The 20627-nt window shown below is 45.9% G+C and overlaps 1 protein-coding gene across 1 annotated transcript; it reads right to left on the bottom strand.

Moving 5' to 3' along the window:
• Positions 1-5488: 5488 nt before the first annotated feature.
• mmgt1 (membrane magnesium transporter 1) lies at positions 5489-20321 on the bottom strand. The gene is made up of 5 exons (XM_073033694.1): positions 20194-20321; positions 19406-19504; positions 18886-18938; positions 9039-9142; positions 5489-8613 (listed from the first exon to the last, which is right to left on the bottom strand). The coding sequence occupies exons 2-5, from the start codon at positions 19482-19484 to the stop codon at positions 8460-8462; spliced, it is 390 nt and encodes a 129-aa protein (XP_072889795.1). The 5' UTR covers positions 19485-19504; positions 20194-20321; the 3' UTR covers positions 5489-8459.
• Positions 20322-20627: the final 306 nt, after the last annotated feature.

The following is a 20627-nucleotide window of genomic DNA, read 5'->3' as shown; positions in this document are numbered from 1 at the left end:
ATCTCCCATCAGTCGCTGCGGGGATATGTTGGTGGAGACGCCTGCGCGACCTGCCACTTGACGGGAATGGTGAGATGGCGCAACTAGAACTGCATTTCCCGTCAGACATCTAGATGATAACACTACGGTCAACGCCAAATCGGGAGGACCGGCGGTGGCGCTTGCGCACCGTCGTTCGCCGAAAACAGCGGACTTGCAAGGCCTGCTGGGAAATGTAGTCTACACTCTCCAATCGTCATTAGGAATCATCCACTTCGATCGATACTACACTCCCGAAGGCACGGTGTAGAGACTGGAGCAAGCTGACAGAAAATGAAGTTCCACGCTTATTTCGAAACCCAGCGGCAGTTGGCAATCCCCCCCCCCCACTCCGAAAAAAAAACAGCGAAAAATGCGTCTTAGTGGTGTTATCAAACGTGCATAACATAAGATGGATACAGCATTGGACGAATGCAAATATAGTGAATGGGACATGATTAATTTTGCCCTCGAGTTGACGAGCTGGAGTCCGAGTTTACGGCAGTTGAATGGGGTAGTTGCCCAGACTTCCACGGAGCTGTCACACAGTAGAAACACAGTCAAGGGCGACAGGTGTGACTCAGTATGATGAACTGTTACTTCAGGTCTATTAATGGGGTCCAATCTAACCTCTGGCATTGCGTGTGTTTTGTATGTACTCCCTGGATCCTGTGGGCTTCCCTCAGGTACTCTAGATCCCAGGGAGGGCATTTAACCGTCCCCAGTAGAATCATAGAGTACTACACCACAGAAAGGGCCTCTTCAGCCCATCTAATCTATAGTAACCTGGTCTTCTGCTGGTGCCATCTACCTGCACCTGAATCATATTCCTCCCATCCAAACTTCTCTTAAATGTTACAATTGAACCGGTGTCCACCACTTCTGCTGGCAGCTCATTCCACACTTGCATGTGAGTGAAGAAATTGCCCATCAGGTTCCTCTGAAATATTTCACCTTTCACCCTTAACCCATTAGCTAGTTCTAGTATCGAGGGAAGCAATGTCACAGCTGTACGGAATCACACCCACACCATAGTATTTTACCAATCTATACTAATCCCATTTGCCTGGGATTAGTATCTATGCCTTGCCCTATTGACATTTAAATGCAGGAATTGTATCTGATTCTACCACATCCTTTTTCCCAGGGCTGAAGTGGCTGACACGAGAGGGCAGTTTTAAGGTGCTTGGAAGTAGGTACAGAGGGGATGTCGGGTAAGTTTTTTATGCAGAGAGTGGTGAGTGTGTGGAATGGGCTGCTGGTGACGGTGATGGAGGTGGAAGCGATAGGGTCTTTTAAGAGACTCTTGGATGGGTACATGGAGCTTTGAAAAATAGAAGGCTATTTGCACTGGGAGATCCTGCTTTCTCTGGCGGATGAATTAAAATGTGTGGCAGGATCTCCCAGTGGCCACACATATTAATTCCACGTCCCATTCCCATTCTGATATGTCTATCCATGGCCTCCTCTACTGTCAAGATGAAGCCACACTCGGTTGGAAGAACAACACCTTATATACCAGCTGGGTAGCCTCCAACCTGATGGCATGAACATTGACTTCTCTAACTTCCTTTAATGCCCCTCCCCTTCTTACCCCACCCCTGATATATTTTGGGTTTTTTTTTCTCTCTGCCTGTTCTCCATCTCCCTCTGGTACTCCCCTCCCCCCTTTCTTTCTCCTTAGCCCCCCCTCCCGTCCCATGATCCTTTCCCTTCTCTAGCTCTGTATCCCTTTTGCCAATCACCTGTCTGGCTCTCAGCTTCACCCCCCCCCCCCCCAGTCTTCTCATATCATTTCGCATTGTCCCCTCTCCCTCCTACTTTCAAATTTCTTACTATCTTTCCTTTCAGTTAGTCCTGACGAAGGGTCTCAGCCCAAAACGTCGACAGCGCTTCTCCCTATAGATGCTGCCTGGCCTGCTGCGTTCCACCAGCATTTTGTGTGTGTTTCCTACTAGTTTTTAAATACCTCTCCCCTGGGGAGAAAGACAGTTATCTATGTCCATTATGGCCTGACAGGTCACCCCTCAGCCTCCTTCACTTCAGAGAAAATGTTGCAGCCCTCTATGGTCTCCCCTTGTAACTCAAGCCCTCCAGTCCTGCCAGAACAACATCTCCACTTTCCCCCTTCACCCTAGGCTGTTGATGTCAAGAACTGGAAGGGCGTTAGCACATTAAATTCCCAGCACATGGATGTAATCCCAAGGAAGACGCGCCAATATCTTTACTCTCGTAGGACATTGAAGAGGTCCAGCATATTACCAAACACTGACTTTTACAGATGTACTGCTGAAAGTGCATCAGCCTGGTAGAGCAAATTGAAACTGCAGGAATGTAACAAGCTGCAGGGAGTGGTGGACTCAGCTCAATATAATACAGGCATATCCCTCCCCACTATCAACAGTGACTCAAAAGGACAGGATCTTTCATCACAGTCATAACACGTGTCATTACAAAGGCAGCGCAACAGTGTCTCTACTTTCTTAAGTGTTTGCATAGATTTGGCATGTCATAAAATTTTTTTGACAACTTCTATAGATGCACATTGGAGAGTATCCTATCTGGTTGCATCATAGTCTGGTTTAGAAACACCAATGTCCAGGAAAGGAAAAGTGGTGGATACAGTCCAGATCAACACAGGGAAAACCCTCCCCATGATCTGAGAGCAGCACCTACCATCAAAGATCCCCACCATCTAGGCCAAGCCCTCTTCTCACTATCATTGGGAAGGAGGTTCCATACCACCAGGTCCAGTAAACAGTTATTACCCTACAACCATCAGGCTCCTGAACTTGTGTGGATAACTTTATTCATCACTACTCTGAACTGGCTCTATGACAAAAGTAACATCTCCTCCTCACTGACAATCAACACCCGTGCACCTCAAGAATGCATGCTTAGCCCACTGCTCTATTCTCTCTATACCCATGACTGTGTGGCTAAGTACTGTGAAAATAAATTTGCTGATGACACAACGGTTGTCAGCAGAATCTCAGATGGCGATGAGAGAGATCAGCTGGTTGAGTGGTGTCTCAACCACAACTTTGCACTCAATGTCAGTAAGACCAAGGAATTGATTGTGAAGGCAAAGTCGATGAAACACACACCAGTCCTCATTGAGAGATTAGCATTGGAGCAGTTTCAAGTTCCTTGGTGTCAGCATCTCTGAAGGTCAAAACTAGGCCCAACATGTCGATACAATTACGACGAGAGCAAGTCAGTAGCTGCACTTCATTAGTTTGAGATGTGGTATGTCACCAAAGACAGGTAAATTTCTACAGATGTACTGTGGAGGGCATCGCAATTGGTTTCATCACTGTTTGGTATGGAGGGGCCACTGCATAGGATCGGGAAAAAGTTGCAGTTGTAAACTCAGTCAGCTCCATCATGGGCACTAGGCTCCCACCATCAAGAACATCTGTAAAAGGCAGCATCCATCATTACAGACCTCCGCCCCCACCCCACCACTCAGAACATGTCCTCTTCTCAGGAGCCTGAAGCCACAAGCTCAACATGTTAGGAAAGGCTTCTTCCCTTCCATCATCAGTTATCCGAGCAGACAAATAACCTCACTACTTTTGCTCTCTGTTTTCACTAATTTTTTATATAAATCTCATATTTCTCTTTATACTTTATGTATTGCAACTGTACTATTGCCGCAAACAAATTTCACATACATCAGTGATAATAAACTTGAAACTGATCTACAGACTCTTTACAATTCCTGTTCTCATTCTTATTTTTATTTAGTTTGTCTTCTTTTGCACATTGGGGGTTGTCTGCATCTCTTTATGTAGTTTTTCCATAAAATTTTATTGTATTTCTTTTATCCCGTAAATGTCTACAAGAAAGTTATCAAGATAATATATGAAGACTTTGATTGTACGTGATACCCACCATCTGAACCACGTCACCTTCTCTCAGCTCCCTGGGGTAAAAGGTACAGAAGCCCAAAGTCCCACACCACCAGGTTCAGGAACAGCTACTTCCTTCAACCATTTGATTCTTGAAACAGCCTGTACAATCCTAATCACTATCATGGTCCAAGTGGTTTATTGTCATATACACAGGTACATGTACGTACAGAAGCACCAAAAAAAAACTTACTTGCAGCAGCATTCACAAGAAAAGCTAATTTTTCAGGATTTTTACGAGAAAGTACAATTATTACAACAAATTAAAAAATCCACTCGAGGGCAATGTGGTCAAGAGCACTCATAGCTTGTTAAACTATGTGATTAGGGTTGTGTAGGTTGGCTCAAAGCCTGAATGGCTGAAGGGAATTCATTGTTTCTGAACCTGGTGATGTAGGAGGCTTCCGTACCTCCTGCCTGACGGAATTATGAGAAGATGGCATAGCCTGGATGGTGGGGATCTTTGATGGACGTTGACTCCTGTAGAAACTGCTGATGGTGGAATCTGCAGCTTTTTAAGCTCCTGTGCATTTGAATTGCTGTACCAGACCATGAGCCAACCAGTGAGGATACTTCCAGAACTACATCTGTAGAAATTTGTTAGTATTCGATGATCTAAGAAGGGATGTGCTGGCACTGAAGATGGACCACAGGCTTACGAGAATGATCCCAGGAATAAAAGAATTGATTTATGAGAAGCATTTGATAGCTCTGGGCCTGTACTCACCAGAGTTTAGATTGAATGAGGGGAGATCTCATTGAAATCTATTGAATATTGAAAGGACTAGATAGAGTTGATGTGAGGAGGATTTTTCCAATAGTGGGTGAATCTAAGACCAGAGGGCACAGCCTCAGACATCTCTTTAGAACAGGGATCTTCAGCCAGGGGGTGGTGAATCAGTGGAATTCATTGCCACAGAAGGTTGTGGAGGGCAAGCCTTTGGGTATATTTAAAGCAGAGGTTGATAGTTGCTAGATTAGTAAGGCCATGAAAGGTTACAGGAGGAAAGCAGGAGAATGGGGTTGAGAGGGATAATAAATCAGCCATGATGGAATGGCAGGGTAGACTTGATAAACCAAATGGTTTAATTCTGCTCCTTTGTTTTATAAAGAAGATGGGTCTAATATTGTTCTTCCTTGATGCGATGTGCCTGTGATGCTGCTGTAAGCTGGTTTTTCATTGTACCTGCCTGTGACAATATCGACCTTGACTGTGATTTTGATGAAGGTACAACATTCAGACAGTCTGTCCCTGCATGGCTCCAAAGGGCCAGCGGATTTTTATACAGCACAGAGAATGGGGCAGAGGAGGATCACTGTGGTACTATGGGAAGGAATGGAGCGGGATGAGGAAAATCTCAGACTGTGCTGGCTGTCTCGTTAAACTACCTCCTCACCCCCGGTGTAACATTAACCTGGGGCACCAGTCACACAAAATGAGACAAGCCGTTCGGGATGGAGATGAACAATGTAATCTTCTCAGTCCCACTGGATATTCAAGACTTTGAGGTAAAGACAGGAAGGAATGTCAATGAAAGATTCTTTATAGACACAAATTTTTCAATCAGTGTTAATTTTAATAGTCATTTAAATTAAAGTGAAGCTGCCTCCACCCCATCCTGGATCAAACACAGTGAGACTCCCTCTTCCCCATCCTGCCATACACTGGGTTAGACAGTGTGAGGCTCGCTCTGCAAATGCTCCCGGGGTCCAACACAGCGTGAAGCTCCATCTGCACCGTCTCATGAAACATTCCCAGGGTTAGACACAGCATGAAGCTCCCTCTGCACTGTCCCATCAGACACTCCCAAAGTCAGACGCAGGGTAAAGTTCCTGCCGCACCATCCCATCACCCAGTCCTGGGGGTCAGAGGGTGTGGGGTGAAAGACTTCTCTTCCAGAGTTCTGTGTGAACAGACGGTGAGGATCCACTGCTAACTGTGAGATGAGTTTTCCATGCGGCATACTGCATTCGGGTGGAGCCCACATCGTCACTCAGCTACTTCTCGATGGGTTACAGTCCCTCTGTCTGGTTATAGTCAGTGCAGGTGCGCCACAGTTACTGGGGCGGGTCCACCCGGAACACTCCGTGCCATCTTCCGGATATCCCAGGTCAGCACTGACCACCTGTCCCAGACCGTCCCCTCCAGAAGGTGGGCAGCTTGCAACATTTGTTTCCCACCCCTAATCATCCCTCGGGGAGCTCGCCAGCATTTATCCCCAATCGCCTCCTCTCAAGAAGGTGGGAGCGAGTCCCACTCCTTGAATTTTGTAGTCCCTTCTAGTGTTGGGACTACCATGGCACTGTCATGGGAGTGAGTCACAAGATTCAGACCCAGTCCCCATGAAGGGACGAAGGGGGAGGGGGCGATGTATGTCCCAGTCAGAGTAGTTCAGGACACAGGATTGGGTGTGGGTCTGAGGCCTGGTATGCCTCAGTATGTGGCCATTCAGGCTGTCTGATACCTGCTGTCCAACCGGCAGAGGTGGGGGCCACCAGCATGGGACAGTATCTGTGGAGGAGGCCATGCAATGCATGCCATTCAGGCCTATCAACCATACTATCCCAAAAGTCTTAGACAACAGTTAGAGACTGATCAACGGACGTATGGGAGTGGTAGTTTCACCAGCAGCATGACAGGATTTGGGGAGAGTGGATGGGAATTCTCAGTGGGAATATGGAGGGATTCAGGAAAACCAGTTGGAAATTGTCACTGGGAACATGGCGAGATTTGGGGAGACTGAGGCAAATCAGTAGTGAGTCATGGACGTATACAGATTATAGAGGAGGAGGTATTTGCTGTCTTGAGGCAAATTAGGGTGGTTAAATCCCTTATACATTGTGGGAGGTTACTGCCAAAATTGCAGGGACCCTAGCAGAGATACTTAGACATGGGTGAGGTGCTGGAAGATTGGAGGATAGCTGATGTTCTATTGTTTTAGAAAGGCTCCAAGAATAAGATGGGAAATTATAGGCTGGTGAGTCTGATGTCAGTAGCAAGTAATTACTGGAAGGTATTCAAAGGGACCATGAGTATTTGGATACACAGAGCCAGATTCAAGATAGTCAACATGACTTTGTGCATGGTAGGTTGTGTCTAACCAATCTTATGGAGTTTTTTGAGTAAGTTAGCAGGAAAGTTGCTGAAGGTAAGTAAGCGGACGTCATCTTGAAGGACCTTAGCAAGACCTTTGACAAGGTCCCGCATGGGAAGTTGGTCAAGAAGATTAGTTGCTTAGCATTCAGGATGTAATAATAAACTGGATTCAAAATTGGCTTAGTGGGAGACACCAAAGAGTGGTAGTGGAGTACTGCCACTCTGATTGGAGGCCTGTGACTAATGGTGTGCCATAGGGAGTGATGCTGGGTCCATTGCTGTATGTCATAGGATGATAAAGTGTAAACTGGATCAGCAAATTTGTGAATGTCAGAGGAATCTGGGAAAACATATCCATAATTCCTTCAAAGTTCTGTACAGGTAGATGGGGTCTTAAAGGAAGCTTTTAGCACTTAAAGCATTGAGTACAGGAGTTTTAATGTTGAAGTTGTATAAGATACTTGAGGCCAAAAATGGGGTATTGTCTGCAGTTCTGGTCACCTATCTACAGAAACAATATCAATAAGATTTAAAGAGCACAGAGAAAATTTACAAGAATGTTACCAGGACTTGAAGACCTGAATTATAGGGAAAGATTGAAAAGGTCTTTTCCCTGGAGTGTAGGAGAATGAGGAGAGATTTGACAGAGGTATACAAATGAGGTGTGTAAACAAGCTCAAGCAGGCTAACTGAGGTTGGGTGAGAATAGAAATACAGGTCAGAGGTTCTGGGTGCAAAATTAAATATTTAAGGGGAAACTGTGGGGGAACTTCTTTACAGAGTAGGATCTGGGGAGACTAGGTTTGAATGGTGGGGGTGGGGTTGTATATGTGACTGGGTGCATCAATGGATCCTTGGAGACCCTCTCTATATTAAGATCTCTGTTCCCGAGGGAGGGGAGACAGGAGGGTACGAGGCAATGGACAAAATCTGGGCCCTCCCTCCAGGCAACCATTCCAGATCAGGGAAGCCCAGGACAGCAATAGGCCACAGATGGAGCCTGGGGCTTGCTTCCCCCCACCTCCAGGAACGTGGTGGTGGAGAAAAATGGGTTCAGGGTGGGATAAGGATGGAATCAGAGCCCGAGTCCAACATCGGGGGCAAGAGAAAGGAGCCAAGCTGTGACTAAGCCACAGATGGAGCCTGGGCCCCAAGTCTCATATTGGTAAGGGGGAGAGAAAGGCCCGATGGGACCAAGCCACAGACAGACCCTGGTGTTTCTCTCCTGCTCCACCTCCGGGCCCTAAGCAAGTCCCAGGCTCAATCTGCAGCCATTCTTGCCTATAGGATGGGGCCTCTGTCTCCATCCCCAGAGTAAAGGGGGTGGGGGCAGGAGAACTAGATTGTGCCGGGGTGGGGATGGGAGAGAAGTTGGACGGAGGGGTTTTCTGACCAAGATCTATGGGTTGGAGGAGGGGAAGAGGAGAAGTCTAACGAAGGCTGGGTTGCAGTCTCCGCAGCTTCAGACTGGATAAGAGAGCTGAGGAGGGCGAGTTGGAGTCTCCCTCAGGAGGGCGGAACAATACCCGGCCCCGATGGTTGAAAAGGTAGAAGGAGGGGTGGTTCCTCAGGGTCTCAAATGTCCTGGGTGGAGAGGGGAGAGAGGGCAGGAGGGGAAAAGGGGTGTGGGGGGGGGGGAAGGGGTGGGGAGCGAGGAGGAGAATCGGAAGGAAAAAGGATAGATCAGGGGTAGGGAGTAGAGGGGAGAGGAAGCAGGAACAGGGAAGAGGAAGAGTGTGGGGAAGAAAGGAGGGAGGGAGGGAGAGAGAGAGAGAGAAAAAAAAAAGAGAATTACACAGGTTACCCAGCATTGTCCCATACAGGCTGTGCCTCATTTCAATTCCACTCACACCTCCCCTCAACTAAACCCCACCCTACGCCTCATCATCCCAGACACAGAAATAAAAACCCTCAACACCATCCCATCATACACTTCCAGTGAAGCTCCCTCAATATCTTCCCATCACATACGGTTGGAAAGAACAGCAAAGAAAGCTGCATACACTCACTTGTTTTTCAGCTCAGAAGTTGCATCCATGTCTTTGAACTCCCCGGCTATGTGAACTATCCCATAGCAGGTCACCAGGAATGCCAGCAGTGTCTGAAGGACAATCTGTACAGGGAGAAGGGAGAGAAGTTCAGCCGTAGTTTATCGCTTCACCTTTACCTATGGATTTAATAGATACATCCTCAGAGACCCTCGCAAGTTTCTACAGATGTACTGTGGCGAGCATTCTGACTGGTTGTATCACTGCCTGCTATACTGGTATGTGCAGTGGTAACTTTAAAACAAAGCAAAACCGCTCAGAGAGTAAGGACAAGGGTGTGGGGGTGGGGTTGACACGTGTATGACGAGGGTGTGGGGGTGGGGTTGACACATGTATGACGCATTCGCCACAAATAACATTAAGTTCTAAGTCAATGAAAATATGTTTGATCCTTTATTGAGGAATCAGCAAAGATGAATGATCTTGTAACAAATGAAACTAACCATATAATGAAATAAGCAGTCTAGGCGTATTCAAACATACTTAAGCCAAGCGTTCTTAAACATATTTAAATGATAAACAAGGCAGCCAACAAGATCATACCCAGCTGCCTTGAACTCACAACGAGACCAAAACTAAACTAAAGATATATTAACTATACCCTTTGTTAGGGCACATTCTGGACGGGGTGTATAGCAAAATTTTAAACTTGAGCAACCAATCTTTAGATCTGAACATGAACCATAGATTAAAATTAAAATGCTGCCCTGGACAATAGATTCCTAGAGCTGTGAACAGCAGTGAAAGACCAGACAATGTTGATCAACATTAATTTTGGGCGCCTGAAGTGTGGACGCGAAGAAGGAGGTGTGAAAGTTACATGTAATTCAAAGGAAGCATTGTAGATGCGTTCTAAATATAGAATTATCCTTTGATTTTAGCATATAAAGTGTCATGTAATGTTAGGTTGAACAGGCCTTTTCCTCCAAAAGTGCTCAATACTATGTCTCATTTTGTCAAGTATAAGACTACTTTATACCTCCCAGCTGCAGCTCTCCAGTGACTTTGTCCACATGAGAACATTTGGGGCCTCGTCTGGGATGCCCTTGTGACTCATCATATGGCCATCGACATCAGCAGTCAAAGTGAGTGAGTATTTTTAAAATTAACACTCATACTTGGACCTGTTCAGGTAGGTGGCTACGGGATCGCGGAGAGGGCTGAACTGGTAGCTCTAAAAGTAAAGTGGTGTAGGTGCATGCATGTGTGTTTATGTTACATAAACACTTGTGTTAATTTGGTGAGATAGGGCCACCAGCTGTGAAGGGTGGTTACTGATGGTTCAGGATGCCAGAGTTGGGGAGTGTATACTTGTTCCCGTAACCGTATTGTGGCAGACACGTTTGTGTGTGTCTGCGTGTTTTAACAATGTCTGTAACAGTTAACCTTGGTGTAAAAGTCTTAAATGCAAAGAGATACAACAGGTATTATGAATTCAGAAGCACACAAGTGGCAGATTGCAGAGTACATACTTCGTGGTTTTAAGTATGCACTGTTTAATGTGTATCCGTCATTTATATTTTATGTAGCGTGGGAATTAGTGTGGAGTTAATTCAAGGAGAGGTTTTACCCAGATACATCTGTTAGGATGGCACCTTTTGAGGTCAGGCAACATCAGGTTGAGCACCCTGATGACCTGAGCCAGCCCTTGACCTTGATTATAACCATCCATAAGCCCTTCACCCCAAGAAGAAGCAGAGCATTTTGTCAGGGTTGCCCTCACTTAAAAAAAAATCATGTGGAAATTGCAAATACTCTAGGAAATAGTTTAAGTTCACCAGATGCACTCCAAAGATAGATGCGTGGTGGTAAAACCAAAATACTCAAGGAATTACAGCCCAGGGAGTGCAGGATGTTACATGGCAACTACTGAGAATGCCAGCAATGAAGAGATATCACTTCCTTGAATGGAAGTGAGGCAGCGACTGGGGGAGGTGAGAGTAACTGGGGAACGATAATGTCGGTGATTCACAGAGCTGATGAGCCAGCCACGGATTATGCAGAACATAAATAATGAGCGTATGAGAAGTATTTAGGGATGGATAATCCAGGGACACACAACTTAGTCTTCCTGAAATGCTGAAGGAAGGCTTGAGCTCAGCCCAGCAGGAAGTTTTAGATTTGGGGATAGCAGTGGGATTGACCTACTCTGCAACAGTGTCATGGGCTGGTGAGACAGACCAGAGGAGGGGGAAGAGGAGTTGTAAAGGGGCTGTAGTGAATGTAGCTGCCATGACATCACAGAGAACTTGTTTGTGTGCCAGCAGCTGAGGCACATAGCAAGGAATGCCTAGAACAGATGTGGGACGGTAAAGGAGATGACTTGTTGCAGCTGTATCCTCTCAGTCCATGGTAGGAGGCAGTGCTCTGAGAAAGAAGGGAAGTGTGAAAATCACTCACCAAAGCAGGCAGAGTCTGGAGCAGTGCCCTCTCCGATTTGGCTGCTGACCAGATTATAGAGCTGCTGAGGTCAGACAAACGGTTGACAGCCACCTCTATTGCTAGTGGTGGCCATCCATGTAAGTATACAAGAGGTTTACTTGGGGGCCGGCAATGTGAAATGTCATTGGACAAGGGATCATCAGTATTGATAATTGACCTACCCTTACCCATGACTGGAGAGGAGATTTACATTACCAGTGCAAGAGGTGAAACAATGAAGGCAGACAGAAGTCAGCCCCAGGAACTTGAGGTTGAGGGAGTGCAGCTTCCTTTAGATTTCTGGGTGTGCCCAAATAATGAAGGTACTATCCTGGGGATAGACAGAATGAGTAAGGCAAGTGCTATCATAGACTCAAGAAAGGGAGAAATAACATGGACAATATAGGGGCAGTGAACATGTGTGACTTACAAAACAGCTAACATGAGAGACAGCAGCCCCAAGCGGGGAGGAGAGTCAGGGCCATGTGTGGGAATCATGCTAGGAGGTCCCAAGGGGAGGGGCCAAACACAGCCAGGAGCTGTTCGAAGTAGTGCAGCTGTTTGAGGAGGTAGCAGCGATTAAAGGCTCACCAGAAGGGGAACGAGTTGGCAGACATCAGTGCGAGGAGGGCAGCAGAAGGACAAGAAGAAACTACAACTGCCAACTTAGTAAGATTACATGAAGATATGATGGACCTATGTAAAGTGCTGAATGACCGAGCAAAACAGCAGCAGCACATTGCCGATCAGAGAGAGCTGGAGGGAAAGGAGATAGTCCTCCCACAGCCAGGTGACCAAGTCATGGTGAGAATGCTACCTGAAAAAGCAGGGTTTGCTCCCAGATGGATAGGACCACAAGAAGGGTGAAGATAAAGAATATGATTAAACTGTAAATGGCCAACAGGGAAGGAGGCAACAGCCTTACAAATGACAAAGCTGTGTTTTTAAAGACTGTTGGTCAAATTTCTGGGACATCTTGTAGGTAGCCAGTAGGGATGATAGCGTAAGTGTAGTTGCACATAGAGTAATTGGGAGATGTTCAAAAGCAGGGCATTTCTGCTGCTCTATTTGAGCAGATCCTCTTTAAGGTTGGCCTTTCCTGGTACAAATTTATTTTTATCCAGGAACACCAAGAGGGGGGACTGTTAGGGCATATTCTGTGATTAGGGTGTATAGCAATATATTAACTTTAGACCTGAACACGGACTATAGATTAAATTTAAAATGCAGCTCTGAACAATAGGTTCCTAGAGCTGTGAACAGCGGTTAAGTGGAAAAACCAGATCATGTTGATTAACATTCACTTTGAGTGTCTGGAGTGTGGATGCGAAGAAGGAGGTGTGAGAATTATATGTAATTCAGAGGAAGTATTGTAGATACATTATAAACATACAACTGTCCTTTGATCTTTAGCATATAAATGTCATGTAATACTAGGTCGAGCAGGCTCTTCCTCGGAAAGATTCTCAATATGTCTGCTGTGTCTCATTTTGTTGAATAAAAGACTACTTTATATCTAGGGGCTGCATCTCTCAGATGACTTTGTGTACATTACAGCACTTTCTCCAGAGCATGAATACGTAACTACACTCTTCACTTCTACCACACCCCAATCCACATGACAAATTATCCATAGTAAACATGCAACAAATACAGACAGACAGAAAATACATACATGGTTCCTTCATTCCAGCTCTTAATTATTAGACTATAATTACAACTACATACTACTAAAAAATAGGAGCCATGAAATCTTAACATCCATACAAATACCCCTTCTTCTTTCAGACGAGTAAAGCACTAGTCATGTAGGCCAGAGGTTACCAACACTTAAGCCCAGTACAAAGTAATCTTTACCACTACCCTCTGTCAAGTCAAAATCTTGAAGCTTCTAGAGCTGCAGTTTCTCAAACCTCTCTTGTGGAAGACAGAAGATGTATACCTGTTGCACAAATAGTCCTCTCATTGGAAAGACTTGAATGACTCTTATTGATCCACGAGTTTAGAGGCATCGTATCATCAACTACAAGCACAATATCTCCTGGGAGGAAATTGTGTCTTATACCCTATCATTTCTGACATTCCTGTAGCTGTGGTAAATACTCTTTGACCCGTTTCGAAAACAAGTTTGACGTGTTTTAGACTTGTTTCCATCTATGACGTGCATATACATCTTCCTTTTGGAACCCTCCTGCTGGTAAGGATGGGGAGGTCTTCAGAAGCAAAAGATGGTTGGGTGTTAATGCTTCCAAATCATTGGAATTGGAGGATGCCGTAGTAATTGGACAATCCTCGATAATAGCTTCTGCTTTACAAAGGAGTGTGGACAGCTCTTTGTCAAGATTCTGTACCTTCATGGTAGAATTGAGAACCTTTCTTACAGACCTGATCAATCTCTCCTATGTTCCTCCATGATGTGAACCAGCTCCTGGGGGGGAGGGGGGGGGGTTAAAATCCACTTAATTTCTTTCTGATGGACATCAGTGATCTTCTGTGAAAGATTCCACTTCTCAGTGGCTTCTCTGAACTCACGCTCAGCTCCAACAAAGTTTGTCACATTATCAGAACACAGTTCACGAATCTGTCCTCAGCTTGCTATAAAACATGGAAGTGCATCAACAAAGAAATTTGTGTCTAAAGAAGATGCCGCTTTAATGTGAATAGCTGGTATAGCTAGACAGGTAAACATGACCTCATATCTCTTCACTGTACTCCTGCTCTTCACCTCAACATGTCCAAAGTAGTCCACGCGTAAATGGAGGTTCATTTTGAGAGAACCTGCCCAGAAGATCCGCCACGTGCTGGCCTCCTGGAGCTGTGTGCAACTGTCAACACACAACACACTTAGTCAGTATTCTTCTTATAACTGTACTAACACTGGAGATCTGATATCTTTGGCGCAACCTGGATAACATGTGGTTAAGGCCACCGTGTTCCAGCTCTTTATGTACATGCCTCAGAATGAGGTCTGACTTAGGAAGATCCTTCGCCAGTATAACAGGATGTCTAGTCCCTTCAAGCACGGCTGCCTCACTAAACCGTCCACCAACTCTCAAGACACCATCTTCAAGTATTGGATTGAGCTTGAAAATATGATTGTTCTTATTTTCACTTTCTTCCCCTATGCAAGCTCGAGAATTCTTCTGCAAATGCCTTTCTTGAGCAAAAAGCCAACGATCTCCATTTCAGCCTTTCTGAGCTCCTCCATGGAGAAACAATCTCAGCCAATCTGACCCTTAGCCTTCTCAGTCTCTCTCCCGAAAGAATAGCCTTGTTGTTCTTCATTCAAGGCAGACTGAGCAACAACGTTATTCAATTGCTTCCTCTTCCAACTAAGAAACAAGTGCAGTCTCTTAAACCTAAGAATCCAGACTACTGTCTTCCTCAAACAGGTTCAAGACGAGAAATGATGGATTATATATGTTACCACATCTACCTCAAGTTCAACCTGCGTAACATTCATTGTAACAATCCACTAGACTTCTGAATTATCTAACAGAAGTTCTCCAGAACAATCAGGATTCACAGGTCATTAGTTTTCATGCTGAAGAAGATACTGAGGTCCTGACACCCTACTCTTATTCTTCAGAAAAGCCTTCACCTTCAACTCTCTAGAGACCACATCTGCAGGGTTACTTGAAGTGTTGACATACCTCCATTAGATGTTTGTGAAACCTTGAGAATTTCTGAAACACTGTTAGCAACGAGGTTTCGGAACCTGAAAGTTTCATTCTTGATATACTTCAGCACAGAAGTACTATCAGTTTGAAAAACGGAGTCCTGAAGCTGCAGGTGCAACTCCTTCCTCCGCAATATGTTCATAATGCTTGCCGCCATAGCAGAGTGAGCTCCATACGAGGGGTGGAAACTGACTTCAATGGAGCCATACTAGATAAAAGCACTGTGCAGCTGAGAACACGTGCCGTGCAACAATACGTAGGTCACTGCTCCTTAGCCATCTTTGCTTGCAGCAGTAACTTCTCCAAAATCCAATAATTTCAAATATCTAAAACATTAAAAGTCTTCCAGTTCTCTCAACCAGCTTTTTCCACTCATGAGCAACTGATGTTAGTATAGCATCATCCTAGCCAAGCCCTTTCTTCATAGATCTTGTAGGATCTTCTTAGTAGATAACACCAGTGGACTCAAGATTCCTAAGGGATTATAGAAGGAACTATGGGGAGGATTCCTCTTCTGGTAAGTGGTCCATCTTGGATTGTGATCTTAAACTTGAAAGTATCAGACTGAATGCACCATTCCACATCCAGTACTATCTTGACCCTTCTTAAATTTAGAACACACTGTTTAGCAATCTTCCTATTATTAGGCATGTTAACATCTACAAATTTTACAGAATTTGCAACCAACTCGATGAATGTGGTTTTTGCTTGACAAACCAGGTTGTTCAACCTTACTGAATTCAGGGAAGTCTGCCTTGAACTGTTGCTACCAAAGCTAATTCAAGTTCAATACTGAGATCCTATTCACTGTCAGTCCAGGCTGAGCACAGGCTCTTCCACTACCAAAGTCACCTTTCAGTGGTCCAATCACAGTCCAATCACAGTCCAACATTGTCCTGATTGCATAGGGTCCATCATTAGCACTGTGAACCACTTGAAACGGCTCCTCTGCTTTAGGCACATCTGTCCCTATCAGCAGCTCAATTTCTGAATCAGTCTCCAGCAAACAGACACGTTTCAGGCGAGACCATTCCTGGAGATTCCACTGATGAGGAATATTCCTTTTCAGGACAGCCCTTCTTTCCTGCTTGTAGATGTTAGGCAGTTCATGATAGTTTTCACTATCTGAGCCAGCTACTTCCAATCCTGAAGCGATATACTGTAGCTACTCATGACCTTCTCTTGGTCTATGATGCACAGGAGAATGCGTGCCCTTTTTCCTGTTAGGTTGAGCTTGTACATTAGGCTCTCTGTGCAGTACACCACTGTACTTCCTTAAGTAACCACTGACTTGTTACCTTTTTAGACTTCGCCTGTACAGGAATTAGGGGAAGTTTACAATCATGATCGCCAGCACCCATAAGGACATTAGACACCAGGGCATTACTCACTGCTGTGTCTGATTCTTTCACGACTTGTTTCGAATCTGCACCCTTCTCATCAGTGCTAATATGAAGTATGCAGCATGCCTCGCATGAAAGATGCTTCTTACAATCCTTGCCGAGGTGCCCCGCACACAAACAGCCAAAGCAGACACCATTTTCCTTTAGGAAGTCAATCCTCTCACCAGGAGCCCTTTTCTCCAACTGAGGGCCTGAATCCAATGTGTGTTCACCCTCACAGAACAGACAAATGCTTTTGGATGATGAGAACATTTCCCTTCCACTAGTTCCAGGTTCAGTTTTAGCTTTACTTCTCACAGTGGCCACAGTACTGGCAAGGCTGCTTCCTTTGGTCTTAGAACATAATTGTCACTTAGTTTCGTTCACACCTTTGCTTATTGCAGGTGATGTAGCACCCTGTATATTCTCAAACACCAGGTATGTAGTCATCTTTGTTTTTTCAATAAAATCAACAAAGTTGGCAAAAATAGCTACACGGTTGTGCTTAGCTTGCAGTTTACAGACCACTCTTCTCCACAGATCCCCATTGGCAGGCACATCCAGTTCTTGCATGTGCTGTACTTCTCTCATGGCATTACAACAGCCATTAAGAAAAAAACTGTAGTCTTGAAGAGCTTTCACGTCTTCAGATTTGATAGGTGGCCAAGAAAGCAGGTGGCCTTTTGCACGTAGGCTGCTGAAGTTTTCTGTTTATTACCAAAATGTTCTGTAGTAAAACCTTGGCCTTTAGATTTCCTTCCTCAGGGTCAACATGCTGGAAAATTCTGACAAGCCCTCTGGGGTGACCTCCAATGTACTGTTCAAGGAAATAGAAGTGGTCACCATAGTTACCAGTCTCGCCTTCAACACTATTTTTAAAAGCCTTCATGAATGCATGATACTGCAATGGATCGTCATCGAAGATTTGAATCTCTTCTTTAGGCAGAGATGCACTGCGTTTAATTTTTGCATCCTGATAGCCTCCACAGTACCATTCAGACCTCTATCAACTAAAACAAGTGTTTCCATGCAGCAAGTTAATGTTCCCATGAGCAGATTGAGCAGTAGGATAAGATATCAGTTCAGAGTGCTTCCTTGATGCAGGCTGAGAGTGAACACCTTGAACTACCACTTGGGCACTAACTCGTGTTTCACAGACACTTGTGGAACAAATGAATCAACACTGCCATTGAGCACGTTGGGTTTTCTCCATGTTTTATCAATACAGGAACTCACACTTTGGGACTGTCCTGCTGGAGCCTTGCCAACAATGTAGCACCCACCTCACTGGAAGCCCTTCGCATTTTAACTTTGGCCAGCTGTGCTGCAATTTCTTCCTGCAACTTAAGATGGGTGGGTTAGTAAGTTTGTGGATGATACCAAGATTGGTGGAGTTGTAGACTGTGTAAAAGACTGGCAAAGAATACAGCTCAATATATCAGTTGCCGATATGGGCAGAGAAGTGGCAGATGCAGTTTAACCCAGGTAATTGTGAGGGAGACAATACATTATTAAGGGCAAGGTCTCGATCTCACCCTATCAGCTCTGCACTTGGAGCAATTTAACCTCGCACCTAGGTTAGGCAGACAGGCATCAAAACTCTTCTGCATCGACTCCTCTCCAAATCACTCACTCCAGCTCTATCTCCGACCACGATACCAACTCTGCCCGCTTCAGCTTTGCAATGCACCAGTACGGCTCATTCTACGAACCAGCTTCGCCTCCACTTGCTTCTCCGTGGTTTGTATTGATAGTTTACCACAATTTACCTCAGAAAAAGTGTTATCAGTAATGGTTTTAGTCATCATTTCTTGCCATCTGAACTACTAATGAACAGATGCACAACTTCAGTAGCGCCATCTTACCCTCCGTCCAAATCAAAGATACAGACAACATCTGAATTATTGAATGTTAACTGTACTTATATTTTACAAGGCAAGGAGGGAAAGAGACCGTGCAAGGTGGAACTTTAGTGTAGAAGCAAAGACATAATCAAAAAAATGTGGTCGTGTAAGAGGTGATGAAGGTTGTGTAGATCGGTTCAAGAATCTGACGGTTGAAGGGAAGTTACTGTTCCTGAACCTGGTAGTGTGGGACTTCAGGCTTCTGTTCCTCCTGCCCGATGGGAGATGTGAAAAGATGGTACAGGCCAGACGGTGGGGATCATTGATGATGGATATTGCCTTCTTAAGGCAACGCCTCCTGTGGGTACTACCGATGGTTGGGAGAGATGTGCTCATGTTGTTTGAGGCCGAGCGCACCCTCTCTCTGGACTGAGACACCACATCACTTCCTCCTCCCTCCCTCCACCCTCTTAGTACTCACATCTACAGGAAGCGTCTCATTCTCCTTCTCAGTCAACCTCATGTACGATCGATCTGGGAAGAGAAGTGAGGGAGTGAGTTAGATCTGTTAAGGATAATAACACAGGCAAGTGCTTCGGCTGAGAGGCGAGAGAGATCCTTGGGGAGGAGATAAGAAACACGGGAAATATCAGGGAGTAAGAGGGCCCTACTCATTCACCCCATTTCCCCTCCCCCAGGGTACCTCTCTCTTCATGTTCCAAGATCCCATCCTCCTACGCCTCCCCACCAGCACCTCATCTACATACACCCCTTAAATCCACCTCTACTCACTGAGACTGCAACTTGGGCATCCTCATTTCACTCCACACCCACCCTGCAAAATCTCTTATTACTCACCCCACCACCCCTCTCCCCATCCTGGACCCTCCCTCCCCCTCCCCTGGGGCACAACCTCTCCTGCCACTCCCTCCATACCATTCCTGTCCAAACGACCCCCCTTTCCCACATCCTCCCCTCAACTCCCCCCATCCCATACTCACGCTGAGCCGCAGAGAAGGCGGCATGTGCCAGAGCGAAGAGCCCCATCCCCACCAGCCCCTTCCATACTGCCGATGCCATTTTCTCCCAACAGGGGCACTCTAGGGGTGCAGGATAAAAGAGGGCAACAAGTCACAACCCATCCCATTAGAGAATACCCCACCTCACTCTCACCAAGAAACCCTTCCATCCCTCTTGTTCAATTATAAATTCCTGTCCCTTCTTCCTCCTTCCCTTTGAATGCATTCACTCAGCATGCAAAGTGCCACCCCCTGTCCTGTCCACGTCTAAGTTCTCATCCCTCCATCCTCACACTCCCTCCCTGGACCAGGAAGTTGCACAGCCAATCTTATTTATCTGCATGCTCCCTCCTCCTCCACCTTCCCTCACTTCGTCCCTACCCCTGGGAAAGTCCCACCCTCCATCCCATCCATCTATACGCTCTTCTCCTTCCATCCTCCACCACCACCATCACCACCACTGGAAAATTCCCAACCATTATGTCCATCTCTGCATTTCCCTCCCTCCTCTATCAGGAACCCCACACTCATCCTGTCCATCTGCTCTCCCATCCCCGATCTTTATTCCCACCCTCTATCCACCCTTAGGAACAGAGACCTCTCAACCCTAAACCCAATCCCTTTCCTCACTCCCCCGATACAACAGCCCCTTTCCACGTCTCCTCCCACCTCTCCCCGTACTTATCCGCCTTATGACACCCGCTCACCCACCCCAGTTCCCCTCCTTTCCAACTCCCGACCCCAAACTCCCTCTTCCCCTCCTCACTCACCGCAACTCCTTCAGCTGGATTCCAAGATGGTCACCTCTCACGCGAGCGGCGCAGGACCCTAAATGCCGGGAGATGTAGTCCGACTTATAGCGTCATCACCGCGGTTAGCGACGCCTGACCCGTGATGGACTACATTCCCCAGCGTGCATCGTCATCAGCAAGCCGGGTTCAGAGGGCGCCGCCGCCTCGCCATAGCAACCAAAGGCGTTTTCTCTGCTCTCTTTAACCTCCCCCAACCTCCGGGTAAAAAAGATGATATGTTTTGCCCCGACACGGCACAGAAACTTTATTGTGACAAGTGTTGAATTTATTCTGTTATTTCTGTTATTTCTACGCTTCGAAGTGAAAGGAGTCTGCACTCCCAGAATGCTCCGCAGGGCACAGCCGCTCTCCGCTGGCGATAATTGTTTTATTTTACATACGTTTTCAGGTTC

The sequence above is a fragment of the Hemitrygon akajei genome, chromosome 31 (genome assembly GCF_048418815.1).
Source record: "Hemitrygon akajei chromosome 31, sHemAka1.3, whole genome shotgun sequence".
Lineage (NCBI taxonomy): Eukaryota > Metazoa > Chordata > Chondrichthyes > Myliobatiformes > Dasyatidae > Hemitrygon > Hemitrygon akajei.
The sequence above is the reverse complement of the archived record's forward strand: the minus strand, read 5'-3'. Positions and strand labels throughout refer to the sequence as shown.